We start from the raw sequence: 20,081 nt of genomic DNA, 5'->3' as shown, positions 1-20,081 counted from the left end.
AAAACGAAGAACATGAAAATTCAGACTTTTCTCAATCATCTCTGCTAATTTCCAGCACTCATTATTCTTCCGCGACTTTCAACCTCCCTGGTATTCACTCCTGTCAACAATTTTTTTAATATATGGTAAGAGGGAGTAATCATCATGATTCAGAATAGCAGATTATCATAATGCCTTCTTCTTCTTCTCATGTGTTTGTGTTGTTCACCGTTCTTGGTTGCCTTAGCCTCAGCATCGAAGCTGAAATTACTTACAGGTCCATTTTATGTCCCGCAAACACCGGAAATTTCACTCCCAACAGCACCTACGAGTCCAATCTCAATCTCCTCTTCTCCTATCTCACCTCCAACGCAACCAATGACCTCGGATTCTACAACACCACAGTCGGCGGCCAAGGCCCCGGCACGGATGTCTACGGATCTTTTAGTTGCCGTGGCGATGTGACACCTGAAAAGTGTCAAGAATGTGTGTCTACTATAGCCAGAAATGGAGTCCCAAAGGATTGCGCCTTGAGAAAAAATGGAATAATATGGTATGACATCTGCATGGTACGCTACTCAGACACATCCTTCTTTGGAAACTTGGAGGAATCACCAATAATTTACATGGTGAACACTGGGAATATCACCGAGCCTGACCGCTTCATGCAGCTGCTGGGACAAACTATGAGCAGCTTGGTGGATCGTGCTGCTGATGCACCTTCCGGTAGGAAAAAATTCGCAACAGAAGAAGTGAACTTCACAGATTTTCAGATGTTGTACACCCTTGTGCAGTGCACAGCAGACCTGTCGAGCCAAAGTTGTAATCGTTGTCTTCGAGGATCTATTTCATTTCTTCCAGATTGTTGTAATGGAAAGCGAGCGGGAAATGTCCTAGTTCCTAGTTGTGATATTCAACATGATGTCTCTCCGTTTTATACAGTTCAAGCTGCGCCACACAGCCACCAGCGCCATCGCCTCCATCACCGCTTCTTCCTCCCCCTCCCCCAGGTTCAGTAACGAGACCTGATCAAGGTAAAATGAATATACAGCAGGACCATAGCTTATGTAACATGTTTTGTCTCATTTCTATAGTTGCATTAATCTTAATATTTACTCTATGCAGGAAATAATGACCAAATCTCACCCTTAACAATAGTGGCCATTGTTGTTCCAATTGCCATAGTTCTTTTCTTGGTAGGCTGTATTTTCTTAAAAAGAAAGACAAGGAAGAAGTATGATGCTGTACAAGAGCAAAATGGCAACATGCATGAAATTACTACCGTAGAGTCTTTGCAGTTTGACTTGGCTACCATAGAAGCAGCCACAAACCGGTTCTCTGTTAATAACAAGTTAGGCGGAGGAGGCTTTGGAGAGGTCTACAAGGTAACTGTGATTTGAATTCTTGAACATGCATGATGAATTTGAAAAGAAAACTTATTAAAATGGGGTATGTTGAACTCATATATAAAAGAGTGCTTGAGATATTGGTTACTAGTCTACTACATTAATTTTCAGGGCACACTACCTAATGGGCAAGAGATAGCTGTGAAGAGGCTATCTAAAAGCTCCGGGCAGGGTGTCATGGAGTTTAAGAATGAGGTTGTTTTGGTGGCCAAACTTCAGCACAGAAACTTAGTGAGGCTGCTGGGGTTTTGCTCTGAAGGAGAAGAAAAGATACTTGTTTATGAACTTGTGAAGAACAAAAGCCTTGACCACTTCTTATTCGGTATGTGCATGCCTTGTAAACTTGTAAGAAGTATAATCTTCATATATGCTATGATTGTGATTTACTTATTGCAACCTGATAACCTTTTTGCTGACATACATGGAAACAGACTCGGACAATCGAGGCAAGCTAGATTGGTCAAGCACATACAAGATTATCAGTGGGATTGCTAGAGGGATTCTCTATCTCCATCAAGATTCTCGACTTAAAATCATACATCGCGATCTCAAAGCAAGCAACATATTGCTAGATGGCGAAATGAACCCAAAAATAGCAGATTTTGGCATGGCAAGAATATTTGGAGGTGATCAAACTCAAGAAAATACCATAAGGATTGTTGGAACTTAGTAAGTACAAGAATTTGCATTGATTGTCTTCATATATAATTGATATCACTGGTATTATACTTTGTCCCTGCTAGTACTAACATATTGTTTTATTGATGCTGCCGATTAAAGTGGTTACATGCCTCCAGAGTATGCAATGCACGGACAGTTCTCGGTGAAGACTGATGTGTACAGTCTTGGTGTCTTGATCTTAGAGATTGTAACCGGCCAGAAGAACACTAGCTTTCAATCCGAACGCGGCGAATACCTCTTGACCTATGTGAGTATAAGTTGAATTCAGATATTTGAGTAAGTAAATAATTTTTTCAAGATTGCAAGTTTCCTACATTCTAATGGATTCATGAAAAAAACATTCTAGGCTTGGAACCATTGGAGGGATGGGACGCCAGATGAGTTGCTGGATCGAAATCTAAGACGTTCTTATTCAAGAAATGAAGTAATCAGATGTATCCATATTGCTTTACTGTGTGTTCAAAAAGATCAAGAGAAGAGACCTACAATGCAAACCGTTGTTCTCATGCTAAGCAGTTACTCGATTACTATGGCATTGCCTCAAAAGCCAGCATTTTGCCTACATAGTACAGAAGAAATGAGGATGCCATCAGTAACATCTGAATCATTAAACCAACACTCTAGCAATTCAGCTTGTTCAGTTAATGAAGCATCAATTTCTGAATTGTACCCTCGTTAAAGCTAACTAGCAGTAGTGTACGTACCCTTTCCTAAATCTTGTATACAAATACGTACCATAATTTCCTATACGCGAGGTTGAATCCGTGTTGTGGTATATATACTCAAGTTGCATGCTCCTCTTGCATGAGCATCTTTAATAAAGACAAGGGTGCAGGAATCAAATGTCATTTCAGGAAGTACATTGTTAGAATCTACTTGTGTAAGGCCAGAAAACACAGAGAGTACACAGACACACGGCAGAGGAAGTAATATATGTGATGATGATGAGCTAGATATTAAACTTGGTTGAGAGAAAACTCACCGGAGAAAAACCCCTCTTTCAAAATTTTTACTCTATTTAATCTTAATACTTGTGTATATATATCCCTCCCATCTACAGCAAAGAAAACCAGTCTATCTATCTTTTGAAGGCTTAGAAGACATTTACAGTGCTCTCTAAAACACTATGATGGGAGGAGGTGAAAGAAACGAGCCGCAGCGACCGCAACTCACCGTCACAGACGTAGTTAAAGAGACCACATCACTCTTCAACCTCGCCTTCCCCATGGTCATCACAGACCTCATCCGCTACTCCCGCTCCATCATCTCCATGCTCTTCCTCGGCCACGTCGGCGACTCAGAGCTTGCCGCGGGGCCACTAGCCATAGCCTACGCAAACATCACCGGCTACTCCGTACTCTCCGGCCTAGCTTTAGGTATGGAGCCGCTTTGTTCCCAAGCCTTCGGAGCTGGACGTCCAAAGCTTCTGTCAGTCACGCTCCACCGCTGTGTACTCTTCCTCCTGCTTTGCTCCCTGCTCCCCATTTCGTCGCTTTGGTTTAACATATCGAACATTCTTACGTATGTTGTCCAAGACCCGAAAATAACCTCAATGGCTCACACCTATCTCATGTTCTCACTGCCTGACCTTTTCACTAACTCCCTCATTCACCCAATCCGCATTTACCTTCGCGCCCAAGGCATCACCCACCCCGTCACTCTCGCCTCTTTTGCCGGAACATGCCTTCATCTGCCTATGAACTTTTTGTTGGTCACAAAGCTCCAGCTTGGGGTGGCCGGCGTCGCGGCGGCTTCCGCGGCGTCGAATTTTCTCACGCTGGTTGTTGTGGTGGTGTATATTTGGGCGAGAGGGTTGCACGTGCCCACGTGGACGGCGCCAAGCCGGGAGTGCCTGACGGGTTGGGGCCCGCTGCTGCGGTTGGCCGGACCGAGCTGCGTCTCGGTTTGCTTGGAATGGTGGTGGTACGAGATCATGTTTTTCTTGTGTGGCCGTTTGATGGACCCCAAAGCAACCGTCGCCTCGATGGGTGTGCTTATCCAAACGACGTCGTTCATATACGTCTTTCCGTCTTCCCTCGGTTTCGCTGTCTCGACCCGGGTCGGGAACGAGCTCGGGGCGAACCGGCCCAACTTGGCCAAGCTGTCCGCGAAGGTCGCGGTTGCACTCGCCTTCTTCATGGCCTTGTCCGCCGCGGCCTTCGCGTTCGGGGTGAGAGGCGTGTGGGGAAGGATGTTCACGAACGACGAGAAGATCGTACGGCTGACGTCGCTCGCGCTTCCCATCGTAGGGCTGTGCGAGCTCGGAAACTGTCCCCAGACAGTCGCGTGTGGGGTACTCAGAGGCAGCGCGCGTCCGAGTACTGCCGCGAACGTGAACCTCGGGGCGTTCTATCTGGTGGGCATGCCCGTGGCGGTTGGGCTCGGGTTATGGATCGGAGTCGGGTTTAATGGGCTGTGGATCGGGTTGCTGTCGGCCCAGATATGCTGTGCGGGGCTGCTGTTGTGTGTTGTGGGGACCACGGACTGGGATTCGCAGGCGAAGAGGGCGCAGGCGCTATCGTGCGCCGGGTGTGAAGTGATACCACTTCCTCCTCCTGGTAGTGATTCCGAAGGTGAAGAAGTGCAGCCTTATATTATCATTCCGGTGCCTCCAAATATTTAGACGTTTTAATACCATGTATCTCAAAATATTCTGATTCGGGTGCACGATCGAACTTTGTATCAACTAGTGGGACATGTCTCTCTTGCATTATGTTTGATTTTGATATATGCTTGAAGTGGAGTGACATGTTTAACGTTGGGAGATGTCTCATAGATTCGGACATGTTTGATCTTTTCCTTCATCGAGTATGTTGGTTTTACAAAGTATCCGATTAGCTTCGAATTCGACACGCAGTACGTAGTGAGTACAACTCGAGTGGGGGAGGTAATGCAAATTTGACTTGTCTTTCAGATTGGTCCCAGCAACCCGAATCATAATTCACGTCACGGTAAATTCGAAGCAAGATTCCAGTTTGATGTTTTCCAGTTAGCTAGCTAGGTAACTTGATCCATGCTTGGAGTTCTACAGTATTATTTGAAGCTTTCCTACAGAGAGTTTCGGGGACCGGTTTACTTTCAGACGACACGTATGGCTTGTACAATCATTCACACAATACATCTCCCTATCAAAGTGAATCAAAGTACACAACCAAAAACAAACAAAAAACAGAGAATCAAAGTTGTAAGAAGAGGTACTCATAGATTCCCCATTGTTTATAGAGGCCTCAAATATGAGCTTGTGATTGTGCTTCGTCTCTCAGCTCTTAAAACCCTAGTTATTCAAACTTTGATAACAGCTGCTTCTTCTCTCGATCAGCGCACGACATTTTACGGCATTGATTGGACTCGCATCATATATGGCTCCGTAACTCAGTAAGTCCCATGCTTCTAAAGTAAATTAAAGGATGAAACGCTATTCAAGTAGTTGAATTGTGTCCCTACGATATGGATAAAAGGAGTTGAAGTACCCCAACAAACAAACAAGGGCTATGATGCAAAAGGCTCGGAGAGCTGAAAACACCAGCTAGCACCACCATACATGGCACGGGGGGGAGAGAGAGAGAGAGAGAGAGAGGCATGTGCTGTCTGGTATTCATCAGAAATATACAGGGCCTGTTTGTGCAGATTTTGCACGAAGGGGAAATCAGCCTTTTCATTTCATGTGGTTCAATTAATCAATACGTTCTGTTACTACATGCAGTTGCTACTTTGATTTTGTTTTCTTTTGTGTTTTAATTATTGCCTTTGGTCAAAAAATTAAGAAGAAAAGCTAGTCATGGCATGGCCACCCTGCATAGTGGTCCTTAACCTTCTGTTGATGTACGTAGATTTTCATAGAAATGAAGAAAGAGTTGAATCCTTTGCACTGCTGCGATCCAAGTACGTAGATGCTGGTGAACACCAAAGCATGCACTATTAACCCCACTGCAATAGTTTCACGCGTCTGGAAAACAGCCAGAGCAAAATTAACCCCACACTCAAATAGTACACACTACTCATCTATCTCAGAATACGTACGTACTTCTCGATCGTATCCATTATTCCTAACAGATATTTCTAGCTTCTGGGTTAACCGTAGGCAGTGACGTAGCTAGAAACCACAAGTAAAATGGTCAAAATTTTAAACAATAATGTTACATAAATTAAAAATATAATTTTATGAATAATATAAAAATTTATAAATCATTAGAATACTTCGAAAACAAAATAACAAATCTCGATCACAATAATTGCAAGTAGAATCTTCTAAAGCATATATAGTTGCAAGTTTTTGATTACGAAGAATGTCCGCGACCTGAAGAAAAAAAATACTGAAAGACAACAAAAAGGAATACGCAAAAAAATGATTAAACCTGCTTATAGAGGTACGTACATGAGAAATCAATCACAATAATTTATTAATTAGGAAAACATATTAATTTAAAAGACAAAAAAGAAGTTAAAGTGTTAAACTAGGAATCTGTTTTAATTGATTAGAATTATGAATGTTTAGTAAAAAAAATAAAGAGACCCACATGTGATAGGAGTTTTAACACACGTGATAGGAGTTGAACACTACTAATTGCTATAATTAATATTTTTTTATCAAACTCTCTCTCTTATTGGTTAGATTTTAGAATGGTCAAATTTAATGACAGCATCATATATTCATAAAAAAAAATTGACCAATCAGATAACACTATCACCTAATCTAAAATCTGAGGGACGTCAGCTGACTTCTCTCGTCCCCCCTTAGCTACACCACTGCTAGCAGGGTAAATACATAAACCTAATCAGATCGATCTTAATATAAGTAGTTGGGTTATATAGCTATTCAAGAAGTGAGCTTTGGTGCCTTCTTGTTTTTTTTTCTTTAAGGAAAAAAAAACTTCATTGGTCATAGATCATGACAACCAAAAGATCAAGCATGAATAATCTGAGGACTATACAAATGTATAGCAAAACTAAATCAAATTACATCTAAGAATTGAAAGATAACCTCAAAACTACATCCAAAAAGGTGGATCTGACAACTAGAAAACATATAACCTTCTACACTCTAGCAACGACTCAACTTTCAATCGAATCAGGCCTAAAACTCAATGGCGTACCTTTCATCGAATTGAAAAGAAAGAGAGGAATTACTGAAGTTTAAAAATGATCTTTCCCCTAGCAAGCCCACAATAAATCTAGTCAAGGTTTGGTCCAAAGTCAGACCTAACAAAGGAAGAGTGATGAAATGGGTCAAATGGCAAAAACCTAGCCCACAAAGCACCCTCCTCTCTGCTAGATCTGACTGTCCCCGCCTAACCTAGAACCGCTAGAGCCACCATGCCGCCGGATCAGTCCAGTTGTCTCCCATGCCATGATGTCATTGCTCCTCGGCCTTGTTGTGTCACTAGAGATGAGCAACCACTGCCTCCCCTCCTTAGAACAAAATCTGTTTCCGCTGCATTGATGATCTCCCAAGCATTATTCTCCTACCTCCTCCTCAAATTCAAAAACCAGAGCCGTCTACCACCGCAAAGCAACCTACCCTTCCGCTGTATCCAACCACCAATGTCGATGATCAAACCCGAAGGCCTCACCTCCGTCGAAAGTCAAGAGCTTTGCCAAATTGCCACACCGAACTCCGTACCAAAGAACCGGAACGTGCACTCCGACCCCCGCTCACTACACAGCAACGACGTGCCGCCTTTGGACTCGACGCCGGAGCGTCCTTCGCGCAGACGGAAGACCGAGAGGCCGCCATTGCTCTTCTACACGAAACCTAGGTTTCGGTCTTTCTCTCAACACAAATAGTTATGATGCATTTCTTTTTTTGCTCCTTTCCTTTGGTGCCTTCTTGTTTCGTTTTTCTGAATTCTATGAAAATCCTTGGTATAATAGCTACCCAAGTAAGCACACTCTGGCTGTGGCTATGGCTATGGCTCTGGCACTTATATTGACTATTGTTTCATCATCATATGCTAGATTCTCATCTTTTTAATATCATTAAGCTCAAAACACTGGAACGTTGGAATAAAAAAAATATATATATATATATATAAATCCTAGAATTAAGCTGTAGCGTACTAAAATTGGTTTCCAGGTTAAATTTTGTTTGATCAGACCAATCAACAGTTGTAATGATATTTTTGTTGGCAAGAAACAGTTGCAAACTTGGAATGAACTCTGTAAAAGAGTTATTTTTCTTTGTAATTCGTACTCATCATTCTCATACACCCTACGTACTCACCGTAGAACGTACGGAGAGTCAGTATATCGATTTTTTTGTTATTTTGTTTTTTATTTTTAGAATCAGTCATAGAAGATGATGTTGAACATGTCAACGTGAATCGTGGAGTACCTCCTATTATTTAACCTCACTAAATCGGGACTGTATACCTCTTAAACCACTAATATATCGAGTACTAAATATAAATGATTGATCACAAGCAAATTAAGAAAGATGAACATACTTCTCCATCACTCACGAATCACATTGCTAATAATCATCTTTCTTTCATCATCTATCTCCTTTCTCAAACTTGTTTCTTGCAATTCCAATTTCCCCAAGTACCCGCTTCACTACATCTACCATTACTGTACCGACCAATACGATCAGTCTGAGAACAAAGGCTTCCACGACAACGTCGGCATCCTCCTCTCCGATCTCACCTCCAAATCGTATAACTCCAGCTTCTACAACTCCACGGCCGGAAACGAAGAACAAGACAAGGCGAACGGTCTTTTCCTTTGTCGAGGCGACATTGACGCTCAAGTTTGTCACAACTGCATCGACAATGCAGCCAAACTCCTCCGGGATAACTGCACCGACTTCCAACACACCACCATTTATTATGAAGAGTGCATGTTACGATATTCAAACCGTTCCATTTTCGCGACGAAGCAGGAGCTTCCATATCGATATTGGTGCAGCGTGAACAAGGTTTCCGACCATGTTTCCGATCAGTTCAATCAGAGTGTGTCCAAGTTGATGGGGTGGCTTGTGGACACGGCCGCGAATGGTAATACAAAACCCCTTCATTTCTCGACAGGGGAAGAAAATACAAAAACCGGTGCTAATGGTACGTCGTGGTTACATGGCATGATGCAATGCACGCCGGATATTACTGACGGTGATTGCGACAAATGTTTGAAGGCGGCCGTCGGCAGTTACCAGGAGTTCTGCGCCGGAAGAATGTGGGCGATGATTTTCGCCCCTAGTTGTCAGTTACGGTATACTACAAGCCCTTTTGGGAAGTCAGGACAACCCCCAAAGAGTGGTGGCGACGGTAAGTATATTACAACATTATTACTACGTACTGACTACTGCATACATGGGATTACATTGCATGCATGCACCAGTGTACGTGTGACTTTTTTTTTCACCATCTGGAGTTAAAAATGGAAACAATCTAGGGTAAATTTTCCGATCATGGTGAGACAAGCTGTATATGTATACAGGGTCGGATCTTAGTGCATTGCTATCTAGGCAGCCCATAGAGTTTTTTTCTTTATTCAAATTAGACAGGCATAATTATCATGGATTAGAGAAATAAATTAAGGTTAGCCTAGTCAAAAAATAAGAAGTCAAACAGCCAATCATAACTGTAGCATAAGAAAGTAAAGAAACTAAAACTAAAATTCCATTAAAACGATAAATCTCATTGATCCTTTTTTTTCTGAAAGCATCTCAGGCAAGTTAAACACTATATATTTCCTTTTTTTTCTATGCAACGTTAACTCATTTTATAGTAGTTAGACTTAATTAACTCACTTTCTAGAGACCATGGGGCACCCAATCCTAATTGATTAAGCCAACTATTGATAATCATTCATGATCAGCATTCTTCCATAGGAATAAAATCTACTTGTTCTATGAATTAATTGTAGCGAATTTATTACATATTTATAACAATTTTGCAACAAGATCGGCCCTTTTTCTAATTTTTTGTAATAAAAATATATAATTTTGTTCATAATATATTTTTTAGTCCAGCCTAATTTAAAATCCTGGTTCCGTCCCTGTCCCCTGTATATATATATGACTATATATATGTAGGATCATCCAAGCTAATATAATAAGATAAGAACCTTATCCGGAGAAAAAGGAAAAAAGCAGAAAGGAAATGTAAAAGAAATAACAACAATATTTTCATTGATGATGAATAGTGATTACAGCAAAGAGCTTAAATAGCTGAAGCTGGTCCCAACTGGACACGTGGTGTCCCTGAAGAGAACCATATAACTCTCACCCAATCTCTGATTAACCAACTAATTCAAACTAATTAACAGATAAGCTGACAACTCCTCTTTCAAACAGGGAAAAACATGACTAATCTGATTTTCATAACATAATACAATGATTTGATTCTTAATCTAAACAATCGTTACGATTTTTACATGTGCAGGAAGAATGAAGAACTACAAACCATACGTTGCTCTTGCAGCACTGATGCTTCTGTCCACCATATTTGTTGTACGTTCATGAAATAAATCAATGCTAAAGATATTAGAGAGTTTTGAATAGAAAAAACTCTATCTTTTTTTTGTTTAATGATTAATCATATCATTCTCTCGAAAGAAAAGGATGGGAAATCAAAAACCTCCTTTTACCAATTGTGATATCATTTTGTAATATCATGACATCGACCACTGTATTACTTGGTTTTTCATTGTTACACCTTAATGAAATCTTGATATCTTATCCTAGCTAGGAACAAGTTCCTCATCAAGTTCTCAAGTTCACCAAACGGAATGAGACCAAAGAATATAAGTTCATGTATATGATGTAATTGATCAATTTATCGAGTAATTATTCTCTGTATCCGAAACACCACGTGACACTGCCAGGTGGTGTTCCTAGCCAATCATATAACTCAATTTCCTGTGAGAACCAACATGAGGTGAGAAAAAAAAATATAAGTAAATAAATAGACCAATAAAAAATAAAATAAAAACACTTAGACCAATAATATTAGTATATGATGTAATCGATCAAATTATCAAACTAAAGACTTTTCGGGTCAGCCACGCCTAATTAACTAAAGACCACTCTTAAGTCAAGGTCTTCTCTTCGGAATGATCGATGGTCCCAAAGTAGGGCATTCAAACATCAAATCTACTATAAGAACAAAACAAATTAATACTGTGTGACTACAAGGCTCATAGTCAAAGTCGATTCTTAATTTCTTACACGTCGAGCAGCCTCATTAGACCAAGAAGCTAAGAGGGAAGAAAAATCCTGTAGACGTAATTGCCTATGAATTTCCAGCATCGAATTTAGAACATACATTGGATGTGTATGGGAACACTACAACAATATGGGCAAAGGCCACACGTTTAGAGGGGTTGCAAATCGTCTTATGTGTAACATTTTTTCTCATACTCTAACAATATTCACATTAATACTCTCATTTGTCACACATAAGGTGATTTGTAACACCTCTAAAGGTCACACATCTCCACACAAGATGTGTGACTTTTGTTCCATATCGTTGTAGTGGAAAAAAACATCATTGATGTAACATATACAGATAAGTAAATTATTTTCGACGTCAAAGATATTCTAGAATCAATGTCATTTTGACGCCTGCAACTGTTCATATACGTAACAAACAATATATATAGTCAAGGGGACTTTTGCTTACAAACAGAGTAGTACTCCATCTTTGCTTGAAATCACACTGACGCTAAACGCAGAAATGAATTATCCAACATCCTTGCTCTTCATTTTTGCCACTGTTATCGTTGTCCTTGTTGCTCCGGCAATGGCTGACGATATCAGTCAGTGCACGCTCACAGCTGACTACTGCTGGAGCTGTTCCGGTAGTAATACTACTACTAACGCCACCACCTACAAACAAAACCTCAACACACTCCTCCTCTCTTTGTCTTCCGCCAACCAAACCAACTACGGGTTCTTGAATATGTCCAAGGGAACTGGCACCGACAAAGTGAATCTAATTGCACTCTGTAGAGGAGACCTTGCCCAAGACGAGTGTCGTGCTTGTTACAGCCAAGCCAACATTATTCTCTCGCAGAATTGCTCTACTCAACAGCAAGGAATCATCTGGGCGGAGGGTTGCACTGTTCGATACTCGAACGTCACCATATTCGGTATCGAAGAAGATAAGCCCCTTCAGTTGTTGTCGAGCCCCAACGATGTGTCAAACGCTGCAGACTTCAAGCTGGTGCTTAATCCCTTGTTGAAAGTTTTGGTCCAAAATGCATCGTCAGGGGATTCGATGAAGAAATTTGCAGCAGGACATGCGCCTGTCCCTGCAGGAAGTGAAACAAATCAAACCATATATGCAACTGTTCAGTGCAGTCCTGAATTGGATAAGCAAACATGCAGTGAGTGCCTAGAGGATTCTATTGAGGATATTGCTAAATGTTGTGAAGGAAAGGATGGAGCGAGGATTCTTAAACCCAGCTGTAATTTGAGGTTTGAGAAAGGAATGTTCTATGAGCCTGGAGCTGATCAACTAGTAAATATTCCTACAGCCACTCCCTCCCCTACAGCCACTCCGTCTCCTACAGCCACTCCGTCTCCTACATCCACTCCAACGCCTACGACTCCAACACCTACCACTCCCACACCTACAGCAACAGAAGGTTTTGTATAGTTTTCTTTGCTAATTTACTTTTGGAAACCTCCGAAAATGACACAAATTTTTAATCATCTGGGTACTCTTTTCCGAAATATTTTCAAATTTTCAATCATCAATCTATATGTATAGACTCAGATTACATAACACACATGCAGATTACTAATCATTCTTATATATGGATTTTGTTTTCAGGAAATAATACGAGTAACCTAACAATAAAAGTATCACCATCATCCTTCTTCCAATTGCTATTGTTGGCGTTATGCTTCTCATCAGCACTGCTAGCCTTGTTCTAGGACGGGAAGCTTGAGAAGGGCCAAACTTGGAAGGAAGTTTAGATTTATGCAAGTACTTATTTGGATTTGAAATGTTGAGCATTGAGAGACAATATTAATGTGTCATATTATAGGATTGACCGGAAATTGTAACTTTATTTTCTTAATAATACATTCTATATGCAGTCATGCACATAGATATATGCATAATGCTTATCTTAATTAGGCTCCGTTAAGATTACTTTGCTTCTAAACAAATCAGTTTTTATCTAATGAAGGATATGAATAAGTAGATTCTTGTCACGGACATAATAAAAGAACGGCAAAACGCAGTACGTTGCTGATTCAAATTGGCATTGTAGGTCAAATTTTATTTCCTTCTGATTACAACGAACGATATGAAACTTAGTTGACCATTTCGTAGGAGTATTACGGGTTCCCTATTCGACTGCGTATGTAGCACGTGAGGAATTAACCTAACATTTATTAGGGTTTCGGCTAATTATCTTCTTTGGTGCTACTTGTTGTCTACAACCACAAGAGCAAAACACTTAAGCATAAACACATAGATAAATACAACTCTTGCTCAACGTTTACCGTAGTCATTGATGTAGACCGAGAGCACCAAGGATAAGGGAGCACTCAGTTACCAAAGCTCAGATGGAGTGAGACTTGTACTTGGCGTAGGTTAGAGTGTGCATAGAGACCTTCTTATATACTGCAATTTAGATAGTTCAAACTCTGATCCATCAAAGAGTTTTGAGTTCCATTTGAAAACAACAATATTAGTCAATCTCTATTATCTTATTTAACAAGATAATTCGTTTGTAATTCATTACTTATCTAACTATTTTATTTTGATAAACATATCATGATAACGTGTTTTTAATCTCACAATATTTATTCTGCATATATTATAGAAGTTGTCATGATTTGGACTTTGTCATGGCTTAAGACTCAAAATGCTATGTCCATTCCAACACTACTTCCTACAAGTCTACAAATCTTGAGGACTATGTCCACTACAGTTTGAATTTGTCAGAATGAACATCCACTAAAGTCAATATATCTAATTATCTATATGTGGATATCTACAGGAAATCGTATGAAAGAGATTGGTGGATGAAAAGAAAAGAGATGTGGTCTGCAGCAGCAGCAGCAGGGGACCCTTCGATCTCAAATTTCTTGCATTTCCGGTTGACAACTACCGCTGTTGTTTCAATCAAATGACACATTACTCTAATTTCAGCTATTGATTCAGTCCAAAATCATATTAATTAGTAGTTCGGTCTCGATCAAAAAGAATGAAAGAAGTCCGGACGTTAGGTACCTTCCAAGACTTGGGTGTGGTTTAAAAGTCACACAATATGTATAGCTAGCGTACTGTTGCTTACTATGGTTGTTGTCATCATATGGTTCATTTTTTCCCAATGACTACTACTCAGATCAAAGAGCAACACTTGCCCTGCCGGAAATGGCTTCCTCAAGATTTATTTTCTTCCTTTCTTCTGGTGTTCTTGTACTCATGATGTTCACTCAAGCCCTAGCTCAGCCAGCTTTTCTAAACAAATTCTGTTTAAATGATACAGGCAACTACACCACTAACAGTACCTACCAAAGAAACCTCAACGCCCTACTCACCTCCCTTCCGGCCTCAAACAACAATACCGGCTACGGCTTTTACTATTCATTCAACGGCGAAAACCCTAATCGAGTTTATGCAATCGGACACTGCAGAGGCGACATCGCCACCGATGATTGTCGTAGTTGCCTCAACGACTCTAGAGTTGGTCTCACAAAGCTTTGTCCCAACCAGAAAGAAGCTATTGGTTGGTACGACGGTTGCATGTTACGGTACTCGAACCGCTCCATCTATGGCATTATGGAAACTGAGCCTAGTTTCAATCTGTTCAATACACAGGACGTAGCATCATCTATTTCAGAAGTATTCTTTCAACAGCTTGAAAAGTTACTGGAAAGCTTGAAGAGTCAAGCTTCTTCGGCCGGTCCTCTTCGTAAGTTTGCCTTCGGAAACACGACCGCCGGAGCTTTCCAAAATATATATGCACTTACGCAGTGCACGCCAGACTTATCGGAGAAAGAATGCAGTGATTGCTTGGAGGGTGCTTTCGGACAATACACGGCGCTTGGTCTGAGAACGATAGGTGGGAGAATTATTAGACCCAGCTGTAATTTTGGGTATGAGATTAGTAGCTTCATTGACCCAGCAAATGTGGTACCACTGCCATCATCAACATCTCCTCCCCAACCATCAACCAATACTACTGCACCCGGAGGTAACTGAACATGAGAACATTTTTCCATACATATATAGTTACATTTTTCTATATGTAATAGATCAATCAGGAAAATTTGTATGTGTGATTTGCAGGATCAAAGGGTAACAAATCTCGGACAATCATCATTGTTGTTGCGTCTATCGGTACTTTGCTGGTGGCTCTGATTATATCCATTTCCAAATGTTTAAGAGTAAGGAAGACCCAGGACAACCTAGAGAAAAAGATAATTCCAGGTACGAAACAAAATAAACCCCACAGGCCACAGAACATTGATTTATTTTTTTATATGATATAGCAATTAACCTTTACTAATTAGATCTCTTTATCCCGGTAATCAGCTAGTGTACTTATGTGAACTACGTGAATTTTTCTTGAATCGTTGGTCAGGTGAAGATGTTGATGACATTCAAAGTTCAGAAGCCTTGCATTTTGACTTTGACACCATTAGAGATGCTACAAATAACTTTTCAGATGCAAATAAACTTGGAGAAGGGGGATTCGGTTCTGTTTACAAGGTAATATATATATACATCGTACAAAGTAGTGTTCACACTAAAAGATTTATGGTTAATCACCATTAGATTAACATTCAAGGGTTGAAAACAAAACAACTCCACTAGAAAATATTCTCTCCACCCTTGCATTTAAATCCAATAATGACTGATCAAGAAATCTTTTAATCAGTCACTGACTAGTGACAATCGTACATATCAATCACACATTAAGCAAATAATAAATTATAAGTTCCTTGTGATATTTTTTAGGGTCACCTTCTCAATGGAGAAGTTATAGCAGTGAAAAGACTTTCTAAAGATTCTGGGCAAGGAATTTCAGAATTTAAAAACGAGGTCTTGTTAGTGGCCAAGCTTCAACATCGGAATTTAGTAAGGCTTCTGGGTTTCTGCTTGGAAGGAAATGAAAAGCTTCTTGTTTATGAATTTGTCCCTAATACAAGTCTCGATCATATTATATTTGGTACGTCGACAGAAACTCTACTCTTCTAAACTCCAGCTTGTGTGAAATACTGACATGCAGACAAACGATATTTATATAGAATGTAATATTAATCCTGTCTTGTGTAAAATTTGTAGACCCAATTAAGCGTACACAATTGGATTGGGACAGACGCTACAAAATCATAGTGGGAATTGCTCGAGGGCTCCTTTACCTTCATGAAGATTCTCGACTTCGAATTATTCATCGTGACCTCAAAGTTAGTAACATCTTGTTAGATGCAGAACTAAATCCTAAAATTGCAGATTTTGGAATGGCAAGATTGTTCGTACCTGATCAGACTCAAGGCAATACGAGTCGAATTGTCGGGACCTAGTAAGTTATAAGTACTAGCTCAGCTGCTTATATGACTTTTATACAATTGCAAATTATGCAAGTTATATCAATAATATTCATACTGATGTGCATATGTTTGTTGAAGTTGATTACCTTATTGTACCTATGTAGTGGCTATATGGCTCCAGAATATGCAATGCATGGACAATTCTCGGTCAAGTCTGATGTCTATAGTTTCGGCGTGTTAGTTTTTAGAGATCATCACTGGACAAAAGAATAGTTGTTTTCGACCTGGAGGGAATGCAGAGGATCTACTAAGCTATGTAAGTGAATAGCACATACAACTAATCACAATATAGTAAACGAAAAGGAAAATGTTCTGATCGTATATGTTGCAGGCATGGAAAAGTTGGAAGGAAGGGACAGCTGCAAATCTAATAGATCCCACATTGAGGAATGGCTCGAGATCTGAAATAATGAGATGCATCCACATCGGATTATTATGTGTACAAGATAATATAGTTGATAGGCCAACAATGACTTCGATTAGTATCATGCTGAATAGCTACTCTCTTGCTCTCCCAGTACCCTCATCACCCAACTTTTTTATGACGAGCAGGACTGATCCACTACTGGAAATGGACTACTCTTCTACGGTGATTGAGTCCGATCAATCAAAAAGCAGCAGCTCCTTGATCAATGCATCAGTCCATGACGATTCAACTGAAATATTCCCTCGCTAGTGGGCGAAGGATTCACTGAAAATGCACTTTCAGGCCATGAGTACTATATATTTTGCTTTTCATCTTGTCTGTATTAACCATTTATATGTGATATAATGTAGTCACTTAGATGTTTCTGGTATTAGCTTACTGAGTTTTCTACGTCACAAGGGAAACAGGGGTCATAATGTTTACACTTTGAAGTAAATAAGTGACTGAAGTTGAACTTCAAGTAGTCATAGAAATTGTTCACTTGTCAACAACAGTTTTATTGAATTTTTATTGTGCTATATTCAGACCATGAGCTTATTTCAGACAACCAAAATAGACCGGATCAAAACTACTAATTATAGATTAGAGAAATAAAAAAGTGAAATTAGCACATAGAGCAAGTAACAGTTTATATCAACTGTTCCATTCCACAAGAAAAAATGAGAAGAAAAGAGAAAACAAGTATATGAACAAAATAGAACAACAAAATATATGGTATAAATATGGTATAAAAAATAGAACAACAAAATATATAAAATGGGTGAGATTCCTTTGATATGTAAAAGGGTAAAAGAGAAATACTGAATTGTAGAACTGGTCACTTACTATAGTATCCTCATTGCTTCTTGGATTAACACACCAGATTAAGCAGATTGAAGATTTCATCCTATGTGATCACTTGCTTTTAGGAGTCTAGTTCTTTCTGCAGAGTTTGTTACCTTGCCAAAAACACCATTCGCATTCTTCCTTTGTGGCTTCTTGTTTCTATCTTCCGGTTTAAGCAAGGAACTCCAAGAAATCCCATTAGTTTTCAAAAGTCCCCACCATTTATATTGTTTAGACACAGATTTTTGCTTCTCCAACTGTTTTTGTTCTGCATACAACGCATATATAGGTCTCAGTATATATGAACAAACAACCGTAAGATATGGTAGGCTCAAAGCTATCTATCATTAAGTTTAAAGCTTGCAATAGAATTAAAACAAGATATAACAATGATCTGTAATCTGTTGGTTGTTTATGTCATAGTTCTACATTATATAGATGCTGACTTAACTAATCGATCATGCATCAAAAAACACCAACATCTAGCGTTCTAGCTCTTTTGCTGCAAGCGTTTTAGAAACTACCTGTTTGGTGCTCCGAATGTTGAAATGTTTTACTCTGAGACGTTACTTCTGAAGGGGATCCACAATCTGCAGGCAGCTGCAGCAGTTCTCTCAACGTTGGTCGTCTTTGAGTAGTCTTCTGTGTGGAATCACCACAAGATTTAGTTGGAATACAATCACTGCCGTCTTCACATCTCTCATTGTTACTGGCTCCAACGTCCAACTGTGTCAAGTCTTGTCGTCGTAAATTCCTCATTAAGGATTCTTCATCTACATTATTTTCAATTTCATGAACATTAGAGACAGAACTCATGCATAAATTCCTCACTATATATTCACTCTATGACACAAGGAAACTATGAAATTAGATATCCTAAAACAATAAGGCAGTATCACTGTAGATTCAGCTGGCAAAAAGATGGTGTTGCCCCCAGTTGGCAAACAATTGCAAAACTACCACTCTTGCCTTGCAATTCCTGTTTCGCCCCTGTTTTCAATGCACTGCCTATTTTGCCCCTGCTTTGACACCTGTTATGCATCAGTTCCTTTACCTGGCCACCAAATGTAGTTCTTCACCCTTTTTTTTCTCTGGGTTTTCTTCTTCGTCTGTTTCGCTGCATGAGAATTGAGAAAAGCCTTCATCAGTCTCCATTTTTTCTCTCTTTGTTTCTTTCTGTCTCTCTCGATGTTTCTGTGTGGGTGTACTATTTCAGTTATTTCCGATCACTGATTGCGCCGATCTGGACCTTACCTTCGTCCAATCGGTTTTGGTTTTGATTTTTGATTTGTGTTGGAATTACTGTTCAAAGATATTTTAAGGGTTTTATTGAGTCTTGGTTGACAACCGGTTGGTGTGATAAGGGAATTCGGTTGCAACGTTGTGAAAATCATGTTGGGTTCTCTATTGTTGGTAAGATCGGTTGGTTTTCTTAATGTTTTGCATGTTTTCGCTATTAATTTGGGGTTTTTTTCATAGGGCTGACTGTCGAGTACTGGAGTTGGTTGCCGGGTTTAGGTTGCCGACGTGGGCGTTTTACAATAGATGCAGCGTGAGTTCTTCTTGATCTCGGTCTGTGGTTTGGAATTTAATTTTGTCATTGTTATTTATTTTGCTTATTGTTTCTCTGCAATTGTTAGAAACTGCATTGTTTTGGGATTGTTGATATCTGCCTTTTTCATTGAAATTGCTTTTTTACGAGCTCAAAATGTTTGATTGGTGTGAAATATTTCAGTTAATGTGTTGATTGTTTTTGGTGCTTCGTTTATGGTATTGTGATGACATAATTTTATATTTGTTTATATTTGGTATGGATTTTGAGGGATACAAAAGCTGTTATTGCGGATTAAGGGAAAAATAGGAACACTGGCCATTCACCAATAGTAAGCTTGCAGAAAGTTGCTCGCAGTTAGTTTTGGGTTTGATGGTTTGGTCTTTGTGTCTTTGTTATTTTTTTTATGCGCTGCGGTTAATCCTGATGCAGTGTTGGGCCATGTGTTGTTATTTGTCAACCTCATCACCTTAGGGTTTCTACAAAAATTCGGTAACACGTATTTTTTTAGATATACTCCAAATATGAGACCCCAATCAAAAAAACTGAACAACACGCGCTGTTGTTGAATGAAGGTTCTTGCAAGCTTTCAAAATCAGATCTTTGCAATAAGCGAATGAAATTGAGCTGTGTTGTTGTAGCGAAAGCATATCTCTCCGGGAAGAAGTATCAATTTGGATCAAAGGGGCTAATCTTCTA

The 20,081-nt window shown here is 39.7% G+C and overlaps 1 protein-coding gene and 1 pseudogene across 2 annotated transcripts in view; both read left to right on the top strand.

Annotated features, from left to right (window-relative positions):
* Positions 1 to 170: 170 nt before the first annotated feature.
* LOC101312524 lies at positions 171 to 17,254 on the top strand (annotated as a pseudogene). Its single transcript, XR_184340.1, has 18 exons — positions 171 to 1,013; positions 1,105 to 1,364; positions 1,497 to 1,707; positions 1,817 to 2,054; positions 2,166 to 2,313; positions 2,413 to 2,701; positions 3,206 to 4,639; positions 8,347 to 8,393; positions 8,656 to 9,325; positions 10,445 to 10,512; positions 11,690 to 12,650; positions 14,367 to 15,208; positions 15,322 to 15,454; positions 15,609 to 15,736; positions 15,986 to 16,196; positions 16,313 to 16,550; positions 16,683 to 16,834; positions 16,910 to 17,254. The product of XR_184340.1 is annotated as an uncharacterized LOC101312524 (transcript).
* A 1,685-nt stretch (positions 17,255 to 18,939) lies between these two features.
* The window catches only part of LOC101312236, a 12,590-nt gene continuing 11,448 nt past the window's right edge, over positions 18,940 to 20,081 (top strand). Inside the window, exons 1-2 of the mRNA XM_004295193.1 lie at positions 18,940 to 19,243; positions 19,310 to 19,402. Of these exons, the coding sequence (XP_004295241.1) occupies positions 19,376 to 19,402 (27 nt within the window). The 5' untranslated portion in view covers positions 18,940 to 19,243; positions 19,310 to 19,375. The remainder of the gene's footprint in view (positions 19,244 to 19,309; positions 19,403 to 20,081) is intronic.

Source organism: Fragaria vesca, linkage group LG3, assembly GCF_000184155.1.
Source record: "Fragaria vesca subsp. vesca linkage group LG3, FraVesHawaii_1.0, whole genome shotgun sequence".
NCBI lineage: Eukaryota > Viridiplantae > Streptophyta > Magnoliopsida > Rosales > Rosaceae > Fragaria > Fragaria vesca.
The sequence above is the reverse complement of the archived record's forward strand: the minus strand, read 5'-3'. Positions and strand labels throughout refer to the sequence as shown.